We start from the raw sequence: 17,919 nt of genomic DNA on the forward strand, positions 1-17,919 counted from the left end.
ACTCAGCAGACCAATTGCACATGGGTAATAAAAACAACAGTACATGTAATCTTTCTGCAGTGAGTCTTGAGAAAATCAAGCTGAACATTTTGGGGTTGTACCAACGGCAGTTGGGGAAGCAGCTGTGTGGCCACAGGGAGATCTCAGCAGCCACAGACATGCAAGGAGGACCTTTGCAGACATTCCTGCAAGGACTAAGAAGATTTCCCAGACTTGGCAGTCCACCCTGCGTTGCCCCTCTGGCAGGCACTGGCAGCTGTGAAAGCTGCCTGCAAGTCACTGGGGCATAGGCACTGCTGGGGGATGGCTGGCTGCACCAAGGAAAAAAGCACCACGGGCCACAGAGACCCAAAGGGAACATGCTTTGGTGACCAGAAGCTGCCCGACATGCTGGGCTTTACCACCTTTTCACTGTTTCACTATTTCTTGCATGTTCGAAGTCAGCTGATTGTTCAGATCTTGAAAAGATTGTCCCAGATGACCCGATGAACTGCAGGAATTGCAGGGCTCAGCTCAGCCAGGCTGAGCTCCCTGCTGTTAACTGCAGTCTCCTAACGCTGCTGTTGCCGGCTGTCCATCTGTCTGCAGCGCTGCTCTTGCTAAATGGTATTTAGCCATTTGCCAACATTGTGTTTGCGTTAGGGGGGGAAAAAATAATCCAGATTGACAAAGTTGTTTGAAATAGTCTTTTCAAAGAGGCACTGGCTTTCCACAACGTAAAGAGTTTAAGCTCTCACGTGACACTCTGGGTTGTGCAATTACTGCAGAAATCAGTGTTGGCTCTAGACAGTGTGGTCATAGGGGGTAAGCAGGAACCTAAGAAAGTCAAAGGGAAAGGTCTGATGAGCTGCTAATTGGACAGTCCTTCCTCAGGTGGAGAAAATAATTGCTTCAAAATAAAAATTGCAGTTCCTAGAAGAAAGCCACTTAAAGCCACAATAATCCCAGTGTAGGTCAGACCCTCCAGGTAACCAAAAACTACTATAACTGCTCACATTTTTTTCTTTAGAAGGAAGCTTTGGAGATGGAAGAATCCTTTTGTCACTTGTTCATGTTTGTTTTCTTCATATACCTCTAATATTTTCTAGAGAAAGCCAGAAGCCTGGCATTACCTAGTTAGAAAGCCGGCAAGCCTCAAACTACTCTAGCTTTTCTTTAGTTTCCATGTTTAATTAAAATCAATACTTTAAATTAAAACACAGAAAACTTCAGCAAAAATAGTCTTTTTTTCTAGTACCCTGTGGAGGTTCTGACCAGGTGCTATCACTGCTGAGCAAAGGTTAAACAGGTTTTGCTTGTCTTATTCATTAAACCAAATTTGAGAGAACCTGCTGCACCCAAGTCAAACAAGATAAACCTCAAAATCTTGCAAAATATTCTCTATGGGATTTTCTTCTTGCTGTGTGGGCCAAATACCATCTAGATTTCTTCCCTGCCCTCAGCACAGAAAAATAAGCCTGCAAAACCACTTTTACACCTGCCTAATTCTGACCGTGGTCTTGTAGCCTCTTCAGTGTCTGACGCAAGACCTTACCAAAGGCTGTTGCACCAGAAGAAAACAGCAAGAGCCATTTTGCAGGCTATGGGGTAGGAAAGCGCCCGCAAAGGCACAGCTCTGCCTCGTCTTCCCCCAGAACTGTGGACTCTGCAGGATTGGAGCCTTATACTCAACCAGCAGCCACAAGGCTGCTCAGTACGGAGCTGTAACGGTGTCTCAGAAATCGGTAGTTTTGCTACAGAACAAGATCCCCGGCAGAAACACAATTTATGGCAACTATCAGTGATTTAACCACCTGCTTGTTGTGGCCTGTTCTCCGCCCATGCCCTGGGAAAAAGGCTTCAGGCTGAGAGCTTTTGGATGCTGAAGCCACCTCTGTTGATTCATGCAGGGGGTTAGGTGGGGAAGGAGGCTTTCATTTGATTTTCCTTGCCCTTATTAAACAAATTCCAGGCTTTCTGTGGAGCTGCACACCCTGCTTTGTATGCCACCATCTCCCAGGATCCAGCCATGGTCCTGGTGCAAATCACAGTGGGGCAAGTGCTGCGTTGGTGTTTCAGGGTGGTTTGCTCCAAGCATTGACACAAGTGCCGTGAGGGGTGATCTGTAGCATCCTTGCCCCTGCAACCCTGCTGGGATGCAGAGCTGCAACTGGCAACCTGCAGCGGCTGCATGTTCAAACCCTCTTGGGGTCTGTGTTGGAAAGAAACCACAGTCGTGGTGGGAAAATCCTTTCCCACCCATCTCTGAGAAAACAGCATTGAGATGAAATGACAAAATTAATCTCAAGGCTGGTTACCTCCAACCAGGTGTGACAGAAACAGAGCTTGGGAAGAGATGGGGCATTGGAGACAAAGAGGAAAATTGACCTGGAATGAAAAAGGGATCTTAATTCTGCATTAGATCAAAAAGCAAAAGGGTCATCAGGAAGAGCTTCCCTGCCAGGTAGGTTTGGTGGTGGGGCAGACAAAGGAGCTGGCGATCCTCCTTCACAAATAACCCCAAAGGGGTGGCAGGAGGAATTGGGCCACAACCTTTCAGTTTGGATTGCAGTGCCTTGGAAAGTGACTGCGGCTTAAAGGTCAACCCAAAGTCCCTGCACTGTTTAGGTGAAGTTCTCCATGTTTTTAGACCGATGGAGTTATCACCTGGATTTTCCCTAGCTGGGTTTGGTGAGGTTCCCCTCACGGCCTCAGATGCAGGCAGTACCTGGCTTGCTGCCTCTCCCCAACAAATAACCACCGGCATGTTCAAACTCCGCTAGCCTCCAGGTGCAGCGGATAAAGGTGAGGGATTTGGTAGGAATGAGGAACCCCAGCACCAGCCCATGCCTGCCTCCAACTGAGCACTTCACCAGGCAAGTCTGTGCCTGGGGAGAGCTGTCAGCCTCTCCTAGTAGCTGCTTTGCAGTTCAGAGCATCACCAGATTGATTTGCTATGTATTTGTCTGGTATGTACCAATTCCCACAGATAAAAAGCTGTAACACAGCTCATATGAGCTAACAGCTCTGTGCAGAAGAAATGACCTTCCTAGCAGACCTCTCTGCTGGATGTCCCACAGCAGCAGCGTCATACAGAAGGACTCGTTGCCCTGTGTGGGCTGTGCAGCATCTTTACTTCATGGCATCTTGAAATAGCCATACTCTTTTTCATGAACTAGCATCCCCCAGTGCTGCAAGTGAGCAGGAGGAGCCTGTCCACAAAGGCAGCAGAGGGGAATGTGCAGCTTCTGCAGCTGGCATTGCACAAATACATCCCCTGTGCTCTCCACTTCCTGGAGCCTGTCCTGGTCCCTCACTTTGTACCTGAAGAGCAGGGAAAAGTGGTTGTATTAAATCAGAGCTGGCCTTTTGCACGCAAGTATAACCTACCACTCTGCTGGCTGGTGTGTAGACACCCTGGGCAAGAGGAATAGCACCAGAAGGAGCATCTTGCAGCCCACCAGACCCAGGCACCCAGCCACGCTCCCACTCCCTGCCTTGTGTGGCTGGGTTGCTTTTCACCTTGGTCCCATAATGTGACAGTTTATCTTGTGGGAAAGCGTGAAGCTGGCCTGAGTGTAAACAGCCACCATAGAAACCCAGTTTACACTCCTGATCCTTGCCAGACAGCACTGCAGAGCCAGCAGCAGATATCAGAGTAAATACTGGTTTCTAAATGGGACCTAATTCCCATCTGCTTCATCAGCAGAATGGATCATGTGTGGCACATTGTGTCAGATTGTTTTTCATGTGGTTGTTTATAATAAAGCTGCGCTTTCCATTCAAACAGCACAGAAAAAAGCCCACTGTGACATATCACCAAGATCTGCTTTTCACCTTCCTGTGTGACTCTTTCTTTTCTAGTAAGAGAAATGACATCACAGGTCAGGAACCCAAGATGGTTATTTCTGAGAGAAAACAGTACACATTACAGTGACAGAAAACCTGTTAACAGGTATAATTTTCACTGGGATTGCAACTTGAGGTCAAAATTAAACCTTTTCTTTAAAAAACGAGTCAGTGATAGGCAGATAGGGGATTATCACCTATTACATCATGTCTGTAAAAACACCCTGAAACATGTTCAGAAGCGGACGTGATGTTGTCTTTTAAAAACTAAATCATACTAATTGGTGGAGTATGAATCTATCCAGACAGTCAGTGCAGGAGAACAGTATTGTGATAAGGTGGTGGGCTTTGTAGATGTCACATAGTGTTCTGCTGGAAAGAAAAAAGTTTTATCTACATGTCATTGTCCTTAAATTGCTAACCATCTCTAGAGGGTCCACTGAGTTTTTGGGGTTCACATGGAAGAGTAAGAATGAGGCAACCTGATGTAATTGCAACCATGGAGCACGCGTCTCCCACGTCTCCTGCTCCATGCATGGTTTCTCCTACCCACCACAACCAGCACAATCACACCAAAGCACAGACCCCACTACAGCAGCTCCTCCTCCTACAGGCTAGCGACATTTCTGCTCACAGGAGCGGTTAATATACCCAAGCATACCTTTTTAAGCCATTGAGAATGAACAAATATTTTCTTTTCTTTGCAAAACCACAAGGAATCTTGCCAGGGTCATCATTTCCTGAAGGTAAATGTTTAGCATGATAAGGGATATATAGAGCTATCTTTACTGAGGGGCTAACAAAACCAGACTGAACTGGAGCAGAACATACCAAATCCCTCCACAGTGCGTTGCTCAGACTGGTGAAGCCTTGTCAAATCAAGGTGACAGCAGCAGGTACAGCAGTAAGCGGATAATCTGATCCCAATAGCTGTCACAGCACTACCAGGAAAAGCAAATGTCTATCAGGGCAGGGTAAATGGCTTTTTGTGAAAAATCAAACAGAATTAATTTCATCAGTGTCACTGTGATCAGGGCTGAGGTAGGTAGAAATCAAAGAGGGTCAGTCCCTGTTCTTTATCGCCCCAGCTGTAAAGAATTGTAAAAGTTTGTCATGGGAGAACACTGAGAAACGACTCATGCCCACCATCACTACAAGGCAGCTGAACTCGCTCCAACCATCTTTTGCTCACATTGGCCTCACGGGGTCTTAAACATGTCTTTGGAAATTTCACAGCCACCTCAGACAGTCCCATCTTGTGTCTCACTCACCTAGCAGTCAGTACATTTTCTCTAATGTCTAAATTAAACCTTTCTCTACTAACATATACGTCAGCTGCCTCATCCAACCTGCCATGAGATCACTACAAGGTCTCCTCACTCGAAAGCAAGTCAGGCAAGCCACCAAGACCAGGTTAATGTGCTCTCTTATGAGCTGACAGAGAAAAATTGGTGCTTGAGAGCACCTGAAAGGGAACATTGTATCTAGCCTGATGGCTGCAACAAAAGGCAGGTGAGATACTAAACCCTGCTCTGCTACAGCCTGCCTTTGTATTACTGGGGATATCATGTGGCCCCAGTATTTCCTTCTGCATTAAAGTGAAACACTCCTCTAAAGTATTCAGAGATCCCATGATGAAGGTGTTTCTAACAGAACAGGGTGTTAGCTAGGTGTTAATAGAGCACTGATTATTTTTAAGTGAACTTGTGTCTGCTTACTGAGGGAAAACAGGACTGATAACTGTATGCAGCAGCCAGTCCTTTGTGTCCAAGAGAAAGCAGTACCTGCAAACCCACTGCACGCTCTGGGCTCTGCAAATGGTGTATCTCAATAACCAAGTGCGGGCTGTTCAGGCACCTCATGGCAGAGTAAGTCTCCCTGGATAAAATGAATGTGCTTGGACTTGTTCTTAGGCAAGCAAAACTACTGGATTAATACTGAGTACCTGCTGGAACCGCTTTCTCTGCCACCTAATTCTTGAGGATTTAAGAAGAGGGAGGGACTATGTGAATCTGGAACTACACAGAAGCTGGAGAAACAGAAATACAGAGGATTTCTTCACCTAAACAGCCTTCGCTCACTTGAGTACATTGTGCTGCTTTACTCCTCGCATCCTGAAGCCTGACCCTGGGCTCGGTTATCCCCTTCCCACTAGCAAGAGCTCTGCACCTCCGCAGATGACGCAACGTTTCAGCAATTCTTGCACTATGGTGCGGTGGGAGCCGGCTCAGGGCCCTTCTCTGCAGAGGAGCTGACATCTGGTGGGACACGAAAGCCATTACAAGTCTTACTACATTCTAGTCTGGGTTGCATCAGGCTTAGGATTTGAATAATGGGGGTGTGTGTGTGTGTGTGTGTGTGTGAGGGAAAGGGCAGGGGATTTTAAGGTGGTTTTGGTTACTTTGCTTTTATGAGCAATATGACCTTCGCTGTCCAGAACTCACTTCTCACCCCAGGTTTTCTGGGGTTTCCTTTTACTCACTTAGTTTCTATCTTGTTCACCCAATTATTTATACTTCTCTTTAGAAATGACAAAGTGGATTCAAAGATACCTGGGGTGCTGTGAATGGGGCTGAGCCCCGAACTGTGCATGTGAACCCCATCTCTCTACAAAACCCTGAGCCCAGGATGAGGTGAGCCAGGGACCTGTGCAATGACACTGGCATTTAAGAGTAGCACCTCTGTGTCACCTTGGTACACAAATGAGCGGAAGAATATCAAACCATGGTCATAAATAAAGTGGGAATAGAGCAAAACAAGCCTGATGACAGGTAAGGAAAAAGAGTTTCAGCTGGTATCAGCCAGACTCCATGCCGGATATTGTGACTCCTACTGCCTTACACAGTGAAGATTAAGCATCTCCAAAGAAGCTTAGGTAGCCTAATTAATGGTTCACTAGCCTAATTAATGAAGATCCAGGACAGACATAAAGACAGTCTAACATTTTTGCTTTCTCATCACTGTTCTGGGAACTGGCACACTGACTCCAGCAGATTGATGGGGGCCAGTGTGACAGAAAGATGTGACAATAGCTGGACAGAGATTTTCTGTGCAGCTGCTGGAGCAGTTTAATCAGGAGCAGCTCCAAGGCTGGGCTGGTAAATACTGCCAGAGCTCGCTCAGTGACACCACTGACACCCAACACACTTGAAATACCACCATCAAAGCTGCTCTGATGAAATAGCAGAGGCAAAGACCAGTCCCTGCAGCAATCCATGACATCTGTAAAAGGACAAGCAAAAGAAGGCAGTGACAAGTGCAGAAGAATTTGGCTGTTCTACGAGGAAGTACGCAGGAGGCATGAACAGCATGAAAACAAATTCCTCAAAGAGTCCTGTCCTCCTGTGCTTACTCGTATGTGTGTGCACGTATGTATGCTTGTATTAAGTTAGCAAAACCTTTCCTTGAAAAGAATTTCTGGGTTCTGGTGCTTGTGAGCATGGTGGTAAATTTGAAAGACGTGTTCAGTAAACAGTGGGAGCAGACCTTTCTCATGTGGCAGCTGTTCACAGTGAACAGCTGAAATAATTCAGCAGTCTTGTGCTCCTCACTGGAAGAGAAGGTGCATGGCCCATAAACAGGATCCCTTGGCAATACAAGGCAATCAGCATTCAGTCATCACCCTTGTAGGCTGTTTCAGCTGTTTTACACATATCAGAAAGTACTTATTTCTCCCAGTACATAGCCACCCTTAAAATGCTGATCAGCCTTATCATTGAGCTGAATATTTTACTACCCTGAGAAGGCTCCTCTATTTCATCTTCAAGGCTAGAACCAGTGCTTGTGCAAAATGACCTTGTTTCCAACCTAGAGCTATCTCCCACAAATGAGCTTGGCATGACACTGAAGACTGAAACATTGCAGCAGGAAATACATATTAATGCTTCCTGCTCTGTCTCTACGCTTCTTGACCTGGCACTTTGTGAGTAAATTAATTAAAAATGAAGCAAGCACAGCCAGGCTGGGCAAGCTCCACATGTACAGATATATGGTGTGGAGGGCCTCAGTTTTTGATGTTAAAGCCAAACTTAACTATTTTCGGCATTAGCTGTTCGTTTTGGTGCTGAAATGGAATCATTTGCATTCAAAACCAGAGCTCAGAGAGGGGAGAGGCATGTTCATTTGCTCTGGCTCAGTCGTGGAGATATTACTTATTTGCTGTAGATTAGTGGTGGTTTCAGGTGAGAATTTATTTTACCATGTCTGGGGTTTTTTTTCCTATAGGTTTTCTACATACTGACTGGAGCTGCCACCTTCCTTATTACTGGTACTGATGCGCTATAACAGCAGAGTGCTATAACATCCTCGTCTAGAATATGTAATATTGATGCATCATTATTAATGATCTGAAATGTGAATTTTAAAACCACTCTTCTCCTCGGTCTTGCTTTTTAATATTATCTCCACAGCTTTCTTTTCGAAAGTGCAGAAAACCCAGTGAAACCCCCCTGCAGTGGCAAAAGTAAGGGCTTTCACAGATTCACTGGGAATTTGTAGCTTCAAGTGTGTCAATTTGCTGATGGATTTAGATTGATGTCCCTTGGGAAGTGTATCTGAATAAAGCCACACTTCTTACTTCCCTCCGGGGAAGCCTCTGCCTTCCTCTGCTTCCTCTGTTTTCAAGATATTAAAGCACCAATTTCCAATCAGAAAATTCAGGAAGCCAACTGAATGGCCATGAGATATTATCAGCTTCTGGTTATAAATGAGCCTTGAATGAAACAAAGTACCATTGCCGGCTTGCAGCAGCTGCTTGCCTGGTCTGAATCCAGCTTCAGGTGCTACACGCATAAGCAGGGGCCGAGGGGCCTCTGCTGGACTGTGAGCACAGCCAGGATAAAACCCCAGACTTTCTGACAGGAGGGACTTTGTCAGACTGAGCCTTGGTTACAGACATGCCCCTGACTCTCAGTTGTATTTGCTTTTGGAGATGAATGAATTTGGAACACTATCACCAGAGCCTACCGGTCATTTTTTTCGGTGGTTTTCTCCTCCCTACTTTACATGCGTGGAGGAGGAAAACTGCAGCCTGAGCCTGGAGGAGAAAAAGGGACCTGTATTTTTGATCGTTACCTGGAGCTTTCCTGCATGAGTTATACACCACACAGCAGCTAAAGAAAATGCTTTTTCTGGGCATCCTGACGTGTCCCAGGGCATATGCGGCACTCGGAGCCCTGCGTATGCTGATCTTCTGCAACACACTGGTGCTCCTGGGCGTTATGCCGGCATGATTTTGTGTTCCCCTGCAGCACTTTCAGTCCACAGGCCTACGCCAACATCCCATTGCAGTGGATCCTACCAGCATGGTTGAAGCAGTCCCCACTCAGCAGTCCCACGGTTCTGTTTGCAGGGCTTATCTTCATTCTCATCTTTCTATACAGACACTGTCAGAATACTCTAATGCATAAGCTTTCCTACAATTGCAATGCATTTTTGGTTGACTTAGTTACTGTGCTGTCAGCATGTCCTCCCGCTTAATCTGTGTCATTAATTTCTTCCTTGCTACTGGCTTCAGAAAGCATTAACAAGGGAAAAATAAATCAAGTGTTAGAGCACAAAGAAGACTTGTGGGAAAAAGCTTTTGAGTCTTTTCTGAAGCTTTCATGCCTATTATTCTTTACTTTGCTGATACAGCTGGATTTACCATCCTGTTGAATGAGCATATTCCAGACTATAAAAAAATAACAAAGTAAAACCACGTGCTCTTTGTATAGGTCAGAACTGGAGACAGGCTGCCAGATATAACAGCATAGAACAACTTCATAGCAGTAGAACGAAATGTGCAAACACAGGCAAAGTCGAGCTTATGCTATGTTTCTCAAAACAAAGTGGAAACAAAACCTGAGACATAACAGAAATGAGTGTGAGGACATCTGTGCGTGGGAGCATGTGTGCACGCCTGAACTCGGCCATGTTTGGGAGCACACATCTGTCTGCCAGCTGGGTGAAGATGTTTGTATGAATGTGTAGGAGTACATCCGTGCATGTTGTGTGGGAATGCAGAGTGGCCCTTCCCGTTCAGGGTGACGGGAAGCCTGTGAAAAGAGCTCACCAAAGTCAGTTTTGGAGTCTTAAATTAATGTTTTGGGGCACTGGTGCTCTCATGTCACAATCTTTACTCTCGTCTATACAGTCAAGGCGTCCATCGGATCTCTTCAAGGAAGACACATCTCAACATTTACCATGGTTGCTACAGCAGGATTTCTCACCATGGTGCAGCAGAGGTATATTTATCCCAGAGAAGTTCATGCCCTGTTTCATGCTTATATTGTGCTTTGTACTTTCAAAGCGCAGTGCAAAGTTTTCTTTGTCCTTTCACCCACTTTTTTCACATAAACCATGAGAAACTAGACTATGTAGTTCAAGAGATCAGAGAACTCACACCAAGAATGTTCTGCCCCACGCAGTTCATCACGTGGTGACTAGCTCCAAATGACCCCAAACATCTGAAACTACACTCAGATATATGGAAATAGAAGTTTTGAGAACGAAATGTGAGCTCACACAGCTGAGGATCTCTGCACAGTTATAGAAATAACCACAAATGAAGCAGCAGCCAAAAGGCTGATGCAAACGGGGGCAAGTGGAGCAGGATCTGCATGAGGTGAAGGACCCCTTGCTCCCCCAGTAAACCAATGTCTGGTGAAGACCTAAGAGCAGGTTTCACCAAGATGATGCCTTTTTCATTTTGAAGTCCCCCTAAAATGAGTTTCAATAGTATCTGGGTCCAGAGGAATTGGTGACCAAAGTGCTGTAGATAACAGGAGGGGATGCATTTTCACACACTGGTGTCTTTTTGAGGTTAAAGACCAAGAAGCAGCAGGGAGGCTTCCTAGTCTGTGGGTAGGACCAGGGAACTTGGCAGAGCTCCTGCATTTTGTGTTGGCTGAGAAATTGCCCCATTCACTTGACCTGGTCTCTCCATAGTTTTCTGTTTGCTTCCTGCACGTAAACATCAACGTGCTGCAGCTTTAGATGTAACTACATTGTTTTCAGAACCACCAGACAAACAAAATGCTGGTTGGGATGTATGTTGTCTGTAGCCTCAAAATATTTTCCCAGCTTTTCCCCCTGGGCTTTGGGGCTGTGTTTCCAAGATCTGAGGTTCAATTGTAGGTGGATGTTCAAAGCATAGGATTCATCCTGCAATTTCCACAGCACGTACTGGCTGTTTGGGTTAACTTGGTGGGCACTGAGCTGCACCTTCAGTGGATGATATCCTTGCTGGTTTTGGGTTAGGCAGCAATGAAAATCACCCTGCTTCCAGGCAATGCTGGTTTTTGTGGGAATTCAGTTAAAAATATAATGATTGTACCCCTTCTCCAGGAGTGAAAAACAATCACAAAGGCAATTTTGAAGTGCAGGGAGATGAAAGGAAACAGCTAAAAGATGTAGTTCAACTCCTATTTACAGCGTACACACTGGTTAGGTGTTCAGAGAGGGGTTCTCCCAGAGGTGTTACCTGGGCTCACTATCTGTGTGAAATACCACATAAACCCCAAATAATTATTATTCCTTCCCTACCATCAAGGGAAAAAAGCAGCTGCCTAGCATCACCTCACAGCACCCACCATATTCTCTCCAGCTCTCCCAACACCTCAGCTCTCTAGGATTAGCCCAGATAAACCCCATTTTCAAAATTTGGCAGCTGAAATGAAACACTTGCACAGCCCCCCTACCCCTGAATTATTCAGCCCGTGGTTCTTTTGTATTCTTGCACAAGGCCTAGTTCATGCCTTCAGGTGACCCCTAGGCCCTGTGCTTCCTCAGGAGGGGCCATTTTGTGTGAGGGGAGGGGGGCCATTTTGTGGGTTCAACGGCCTCCTCAGGGCAGGATAAATAGCAGCGTATGTCAAAGCAAGGTCTGAACGCTGAGGGCAGGTAGCAGGCAGCGTGGGGAGCCGCGCTGGGGCCTCTCTCCGGCCCAGCAGGGGCTCACGGGGCCGGGCCAGGCCAGCCGCCGCCTCCTTCAGCCCCGACCCCAGCAGGGAGCCGCGGGCGGGAAAAGGGCAGGCGGGAAAAGGGCGGGTGCCGCGCCTCGCTGCTGTCTGTGGCGCTGAGTCCGCTGGTCCGATAGGGGGCACCCGCGGCCAGGCCGCTCGGGCAGGAGGCGGGCCGCAGCCTGAAAGTGCCGGGCCGAAGCGGGCGCCGCTGCCCGTCTCGCGGTGCGCCCGGGGCGGCCAGCGCGGCGCGGCGAGCGCGGTGCTGCTGTCGCGGCCTAGCTCGGCCTTTCAGCCATGGGGAAGAAGGGGAAGCGGGAAAAGAAGGGGAAGGGAGCCGAGAAGACGGCCGCGAAGATGGAGAAGAAGGTGTCCCGCAGAGCCAAGAAAGAAGAGGTGAGGGACGGCAGCGGGGGGCTCCGGTTGCCCCGGCCCGCGAGGCCTGGGCCTCCCTTGGGGCTCTCTGTGGGTCTTGGGGCGTTTTCTGGAACGAGGCCTGAAGGGAAAAGCGGCGGTGGAGGTGAGGGTCGGAGGAGTGGGTCGGAGACAGGGGTATTTCGGCCTGATGGCAAAGGAGCGTCTCCAGACGCGAGGGGCTGTAGCGTGGTTCAGCCCCCTGGGGCCGGCCTGTGCCGCCTGGGTGCGAGGGCCCTCGGAAAGGGGGCAGAGAGGGTAAGGGGTGACAGGAAAGCTGCCACCGGGAAGACTTGCATGTATCTGTGAAAAGCTGGAGCAGTGTGTGATAGCAGGTGTAAAAGGAGGACGAAAAAAATGCGATTTAAGGGTCATTCTTGCTTTCCATTTCCCCCACCCTTTTCTTCTGCCCTTAAAAGCAAAGGAAAATGTTTGTTTCTCTGACTAGACTGGGTGCTTGTATTTAGGCCTTAAACGGGCTACCTTTCCCTGGTCCAAACGTGATGTCAACAGGAACGTGCCTGTGTACATGTATACTGGCTGCACGCTGCAGAGGCAAAATCCGTAGATTTTGGAAATCTCTACTTTGACCAGACCTTCAGAACGTAACTGAAGGGGGGTGGTGAACAACGGGGGTTGTAGGAGAGACCTTGGATCTGAACCCCCCCTTAGCTGCAGTCCTGCATCTGCCCTTGCAACTCGGTGTATGTGCAGTTGTGGAGGCAGTTTTTGTTTTTCATTGACGGAAGTTGAAAGGGAATAAAAATATGTGCAGGTCTCTCTCCAGCTAAAGTATGAGCTGGGAATAGAAAAGAGTTGCCAGTTCCATGTAGGTGTTTTTCCATTGCAGACACAGAAGAGGACCGGCTGGATTGGAGCATATAGATGCTCATCACTTTGTTAAATGATTTACATTTATTTGCTTATTTGTGCAGTGTTTCTGCTGCAGGAAAAGCAGGCATGCACTAAATGCACTTTGCTTGTTAGTGTTTTAGGGGAGACCAATCTTTAAGGCATATGTGGAAATGGCATCCATTTATTGTAGTTGGAACGAGGGGAACCTAAGCAGACGATTTTTTTTTTTAAAAAAGGGAAATTGTGCGGGTGGGTGCTGTTTTCGTATGGTGTGCAGGTGGCTCTGAGCATGTCAAGGAACTCAAGTCTGGCTTTTTATTTTCAGGAGGATCTTGAAGCCCTGATAGCAGAATTCCAGAGTTTAGATGCTAAAAAGACCCAAGTAATTGAGTCATCCTGCCCACCCCCCTCACCCAGGTAAGAGATTTTGTGAGGCTTTGGCTCTCACTTATACAGCAGTTGATGGTGCTCTTAAATGAAATTTATTTATGTGAAGTTATTTCCTGAAAGTGGAAGGCACGGCTTATATCTGGACTTCAGAAATATCTTGTATATTGAATACCTGGTGAAAAAAAGGACCAAAAGTTTTTCTTTTTCCCTTAAAATCTGTTTTTTAATCATCCCATCAGCACAAAGGAGGCAAAGCAGGTTTAGATTACAGAGCTTTGAGGAAAAAGAAAAGTTAGGAGGAAGTTTTGGGTTTGGGCTAGAAAGCTGAAGGGGCTTAAGAGGCAAAAGGATATGCCATGAGATACAGGACACTTTATCTAGTGTAACTTGGGGTCCACAGACTTGTAGGTTCTGTATTTCTGTTTCCTGTGGCTTGTTAAATAAATGCCTTTCTCTGTGATACCTGTTTTCTGCTCGATGTAGTGGGAGAGGTCAGTACATTACTTTCAATCTCACAAGGGTGTTAATGGTGGTCACTTAGTTCTTCCTTGGGAGTAGTCGGGGTCTATCTCCGGATGGTGCAAAACACTGGTGGTACATAGGTGAGCAGTGACCAGTGACGACTGCAGCATAATGACGCAGATAAGTTGATACGAGACAGCCCAGTTCTACCCATAGTTATGTGCCCTCATAAAACTTAATTTTTGTTCTTGACACACCAGCATTAAAATTAAAGAGCTCACGTCAAAAAGCGTGTTAAATGACAATGTAACGTGTGTTCTTAAAATAGGAGAAGATTTCAGACCGTGTCAAATTAATCTCGTTGAAAGTTTTAAAGAAGTTAATTTCTTTGAGAAGTTTCTAGCCTTGGGGTGAGTATCGCAGGCTAGTAATTTGGCAGATGATGGAGAGACCTTTGTGGCTAGGGGGCAGAGGTGCTAGTGCTAGCTGAGTTAAAGGCTTCAAGCTTCTGAGTTTTGCACAACCCTTACACATCTGCTGTTTTGGACATCCCTCTTTGTTTTGCAGGCTGAATGGCTCCCTGTCTGCTCACCCTGAGAAAGATGAATTGATCCTTTTTGGAGGTGAATATTTCAATGGCCAAAAAGTAATGTATACTTTAATTTTTTCTTCTTTATTCTACCCACTCTCTGCCTTTTACTGTAATTTGCATGAGTCTCATTTGAAGTGAAATTCAAGGCAGCAGTCATAAAATATGTATTTGTTCCTGAATGAGAGCAAAATAGCCTTTTAATTCTGCCGTGATACTGTCTCATGCCTGAACAGTTGGCAGGAAGGAGACATGTTAGAGCCCATTAAGGAGTCAGAGTGATTGTCTCGGCATCAATATTTCAGGGCTTCATAATTTCTCCAGACTTAATTGTAGCCATATCTGCTCCTCATTTTTGGTAACTATTGAAGAATATCTATCTTCCATCTGTAAAAACAAGGTACTTCTGCAGTTTTGCTGCTGGCAAGGCGTTGCCTGCCCTGGAGATCTGTACAGTAGCAAGTATTTGTAGGTGGGCATTCTTGTTACTGAATTTCTGCAAGCTTCAAATGTTTCTTGTGTTGCTGGAGACAAACAGGTCTTTGTGACCCTAAGAAGTTTTATGTACTGTAGCTTAAACTCAAGCCTTCCAATGATATTTGGCGGCCTTAGGATTACACAGTGTGATGTGTTAAACTGATTCTACTTGCTTCCCTACCTTACGCTGTTCCGGTCCCTGGAGTTTAGCAGCAGTTTGGGCAACTTTAACCTGCATATCTACGTTAAGCTCCAACTTCTTAAGTCCTCATATCTCACGCTATCGTAGGCTTAACCAAGGGTTTGGGAAAGAACAGTCCAGTCTAGTGGATCACTCTGAAAAAGTTCCTGACTCGCAGGCTAGTGGAGGAGGTGGTCGTCCTCCTTCCCTGCCTGATGAGGCAGGTGAGCTGTTACTTTGCAAAGCTGGTCCTGTGCTCCTTCTCCCCCATACTCACAGGCAACATCCAGGGGTGCCCGTGCTTGGACAGACTGACCCTGTCCAATGGAAAGCTGTGGTGATGTGTATTTTCTCTTCCTTTCTAACAGACATACCTGTATAATGAACTGTATGTTTACAACATCCGGAAGAACAGCTGGTCTAAAGTAGAGATCCCCAACCCACCACCAAGGCGATGTGCTCACCAGGTAAAGTACTGGGTGCCAGAGCAGCAGTTGGAATTGTTCTAATTCTGCGGTAAAGATGGATGTGAGTTGATTCCCACTGCCCCAAGAGTTTCTGACTTTTCATTCTCCTTGTAAGGGGCTGCCAATCATTTCACTTCACCTCTTCTGCTGAGGGGGCCTGTCCAAGCCTGTCCAAGGTGCTTGTGTTCTCTGATCACTGGGTGGCCTCTGGAAACTTTTAAGTGTGGAATGAAGATTTGGGATTGTATCTCTTGGCCTAGCAGGACTCATGGGGGAGGCTTTTCTTCTGCAGATGAACTCTTTGCTGTATTACATAGGGACCAGCTCAATCATCCATCATAATCCCAGGGTGGCACTGAATTTTCAAAATGCTGGTCAGGGTACAACTTTGAATTGATCAAAGTGCTGTGAATGGCAGAGTTGCTGTGCATGATTGTTTCCTTAATGCCCACAGGCCTACATCTATGGGCATTACAGATAATGCTGCTCCGGCAGTGTGAAAGACCCATTACTGTAGGGTGTCCCTGCTAGCATGTAGCAGTTGGGCTTTGCCAAGGGTCCCAACTGTACAACATGATGGACCGCTAGCACTGACTGCGTGTGTCCTGCCTTTGGGTTGTGATTTTTTTTTTTTTTCCTTGGCAGATGGGCTGCTTTTCTTTTTGTCATTAAGAGCAATAGACAAAGTTGTCTAAGTTTGCCCTGGGATATCATGACACTCCCCAAGAATTCACCTCTCTGGTGCCTGTATTATTAAGGTGACTGACTGGTTGTGATAGTGAAGGATTTGTGTTTGTTTTCTTTATTTATGTGAACACCTGCACATTAGGAACTGGACCAAAGACTTGTATTTTTTGCAGGTCTGTGGCCCTCACCAGCTGTCTGATAGATTATCTTACCTGTTGCAGCAAGTGGCTGGGTCACTGGTACATTTCAAAAGCTGCCATACAGGATGCAAATGTTATTTTCCTACCTACGGCCAAAGCTCTTCAGAGCTTTCTGGTAAGATCCAGTACCCTGGTTAGGTTCATGGACCTTTGTTATACTATGTCTAAATATCAGTCTTGCTCTGAGGTGTGTGTCCTTTCTTGAATTGAAAGGTTCTGACTTGATTTTTGGGCTACCTTGTGGTGCTTAAAATGGACCTTGACTTCAGAGGCCAAATTCCAGGAGGAGACCATAAATCTGAATGTTTGTTTCCCTAGGCGAACAGGGATTGCTTTGCGAGTGTGGAGTTGAGAGGTGCTTGCTGGTGTTGGTAGCCAGCAGATGGCTGTCTAGCAGCTGAATCTGAACTGAGCGGGCAGACTGTGCATCAGGGAGCACCTGGATTGCAACAAAAATAAAATCAGAAACGTAGCTGAGGAGTCCTGCTTCAACAATAAGTTTTCTGTCTAAGAATTAGAGTTGCACAGGGGGCAGTTCAGCCTTGTTAGTTGGCTGGTCTGTTGTCTTCCTTGTGACTTTGAGCTAATGCAGAATATGCATTAAAAATAAACAGAAGCTTGTCTGTGGGTTTGTATGTGCATGTTTTCAGTCTTATTTGTCATCTCTGGTCTCTGACACATGATGCTCTGTTTGAATTACACTGGCTTCATTCCATCAGTTCAACAGAGCTGAGGCGAGAATAGCTATGGATGGGTGTTGTCAGTTGTTTAAGGAAAAGGTTTGGCTATGTAATGGATTTCAACCCAGCTTTTCAAAAGGTCACACACAAGTATGAGCAGGCCGTTGCATATACCTTCCCTTTAAACTTTTAAATGCTTAGATACCCATGAAAATCAGGCATGTGTCCCCTTTGTTTAGGTAACTTCATGTTCCCACAAATCCTGCTTGCCCCCCCCTGATATTTTCTCATGTGTTTAATCGTTGCATATATAGGCTGGTTTACGTTGCATCACAGTCGTGCATCTGGTGCTAAAAATCTTTGCTGTTTTGGGGGAAAGATTAGCAGGTAATGAAGCCCTTCTGAAGAAAGAGATCATTATCCCAATGTTAATCTGTAATGTGTACCCTGGAAAAAACACGTGTGGAAGAATTTATTTATAGTGTAAATAACCAAAGAGGTCCCAGTCAAGAAGAAATTTGCATAGTCGCATAGTTTCCTTTTTGGGATTCCTTCCTTCTTTCTTAGTGCTTACACAGATAATTTTAATGAAGTAGAGTCTTGCTCTTCTTTCCCTGCTTTCAGCTGTCAGCTTGCATTGCAACAGTGTTTTAGTGCTGCGCTGTCCAAAAGAAAACAAACCACCAAAACAAACAAAAAAAACCACCCCACAAACCCCTTTGATATTCTTCTCTCTGCTACTTGCCCTA

At 46.2% G+C, this 17,919-nt stretch overlaps 1 protein-coding gene across 4 annotated transcripts in view; it reads left to right on the forward strand.

Moving 5' to 3' along the window:
- The first annotated feature begins 11,958 nt into the window (after window positions 1–11,958).
- The window catches only part of KLHDC4 (kelch domain containing 4), a 30,065-nt gene continuing 24,104 nt past the window's right edge, over window positions 11,959–17,919 (forward strand). The window contains exons 1-4 of one of the 4 annotated variants that reach the window (XM_040615276.1): window positions 11,959–12,164; window positions 13,363–13,454; window positions 14,457–14,535; window positions 15,505–15,603. In XM_040615276.1, coding sequence (XP_040471210.1) covers window positions 12,066–12,164; window positions 13,363–13,454; window positions 14,457–14,535; window positions 15,505–15,603 — 369 coding nt within the window. In that variant the 5' untranslated portion in view covers window positions 11,959–12,065. Of the gene's footprint in view, window positions 12,165–13,362; window positions 13,455–14,456; window positions 14,536–15,504; window positions 15,604–16,463; window positions 16,606–17,919 lie in introns of those variants that run through there. The other 3 variants (XM_040615277.1, XM_040615279.1, XM_040615278.1) reach the window with 3 other exon arrangements.

The sequence above is a fragment of the Falco naumanni genome, chromosome 15 (genome assembly GCF_017639655.2).
Source record: "Falco naumanni isolate bFalNau1 chromosome 15, bFalNau1.pat, whole genome shotgun sequence".
NCBI lineage: Eukaryota > Metazoa > Chordata > Aves > Falconiformes > Falconidae > Falco > Falco naumanni.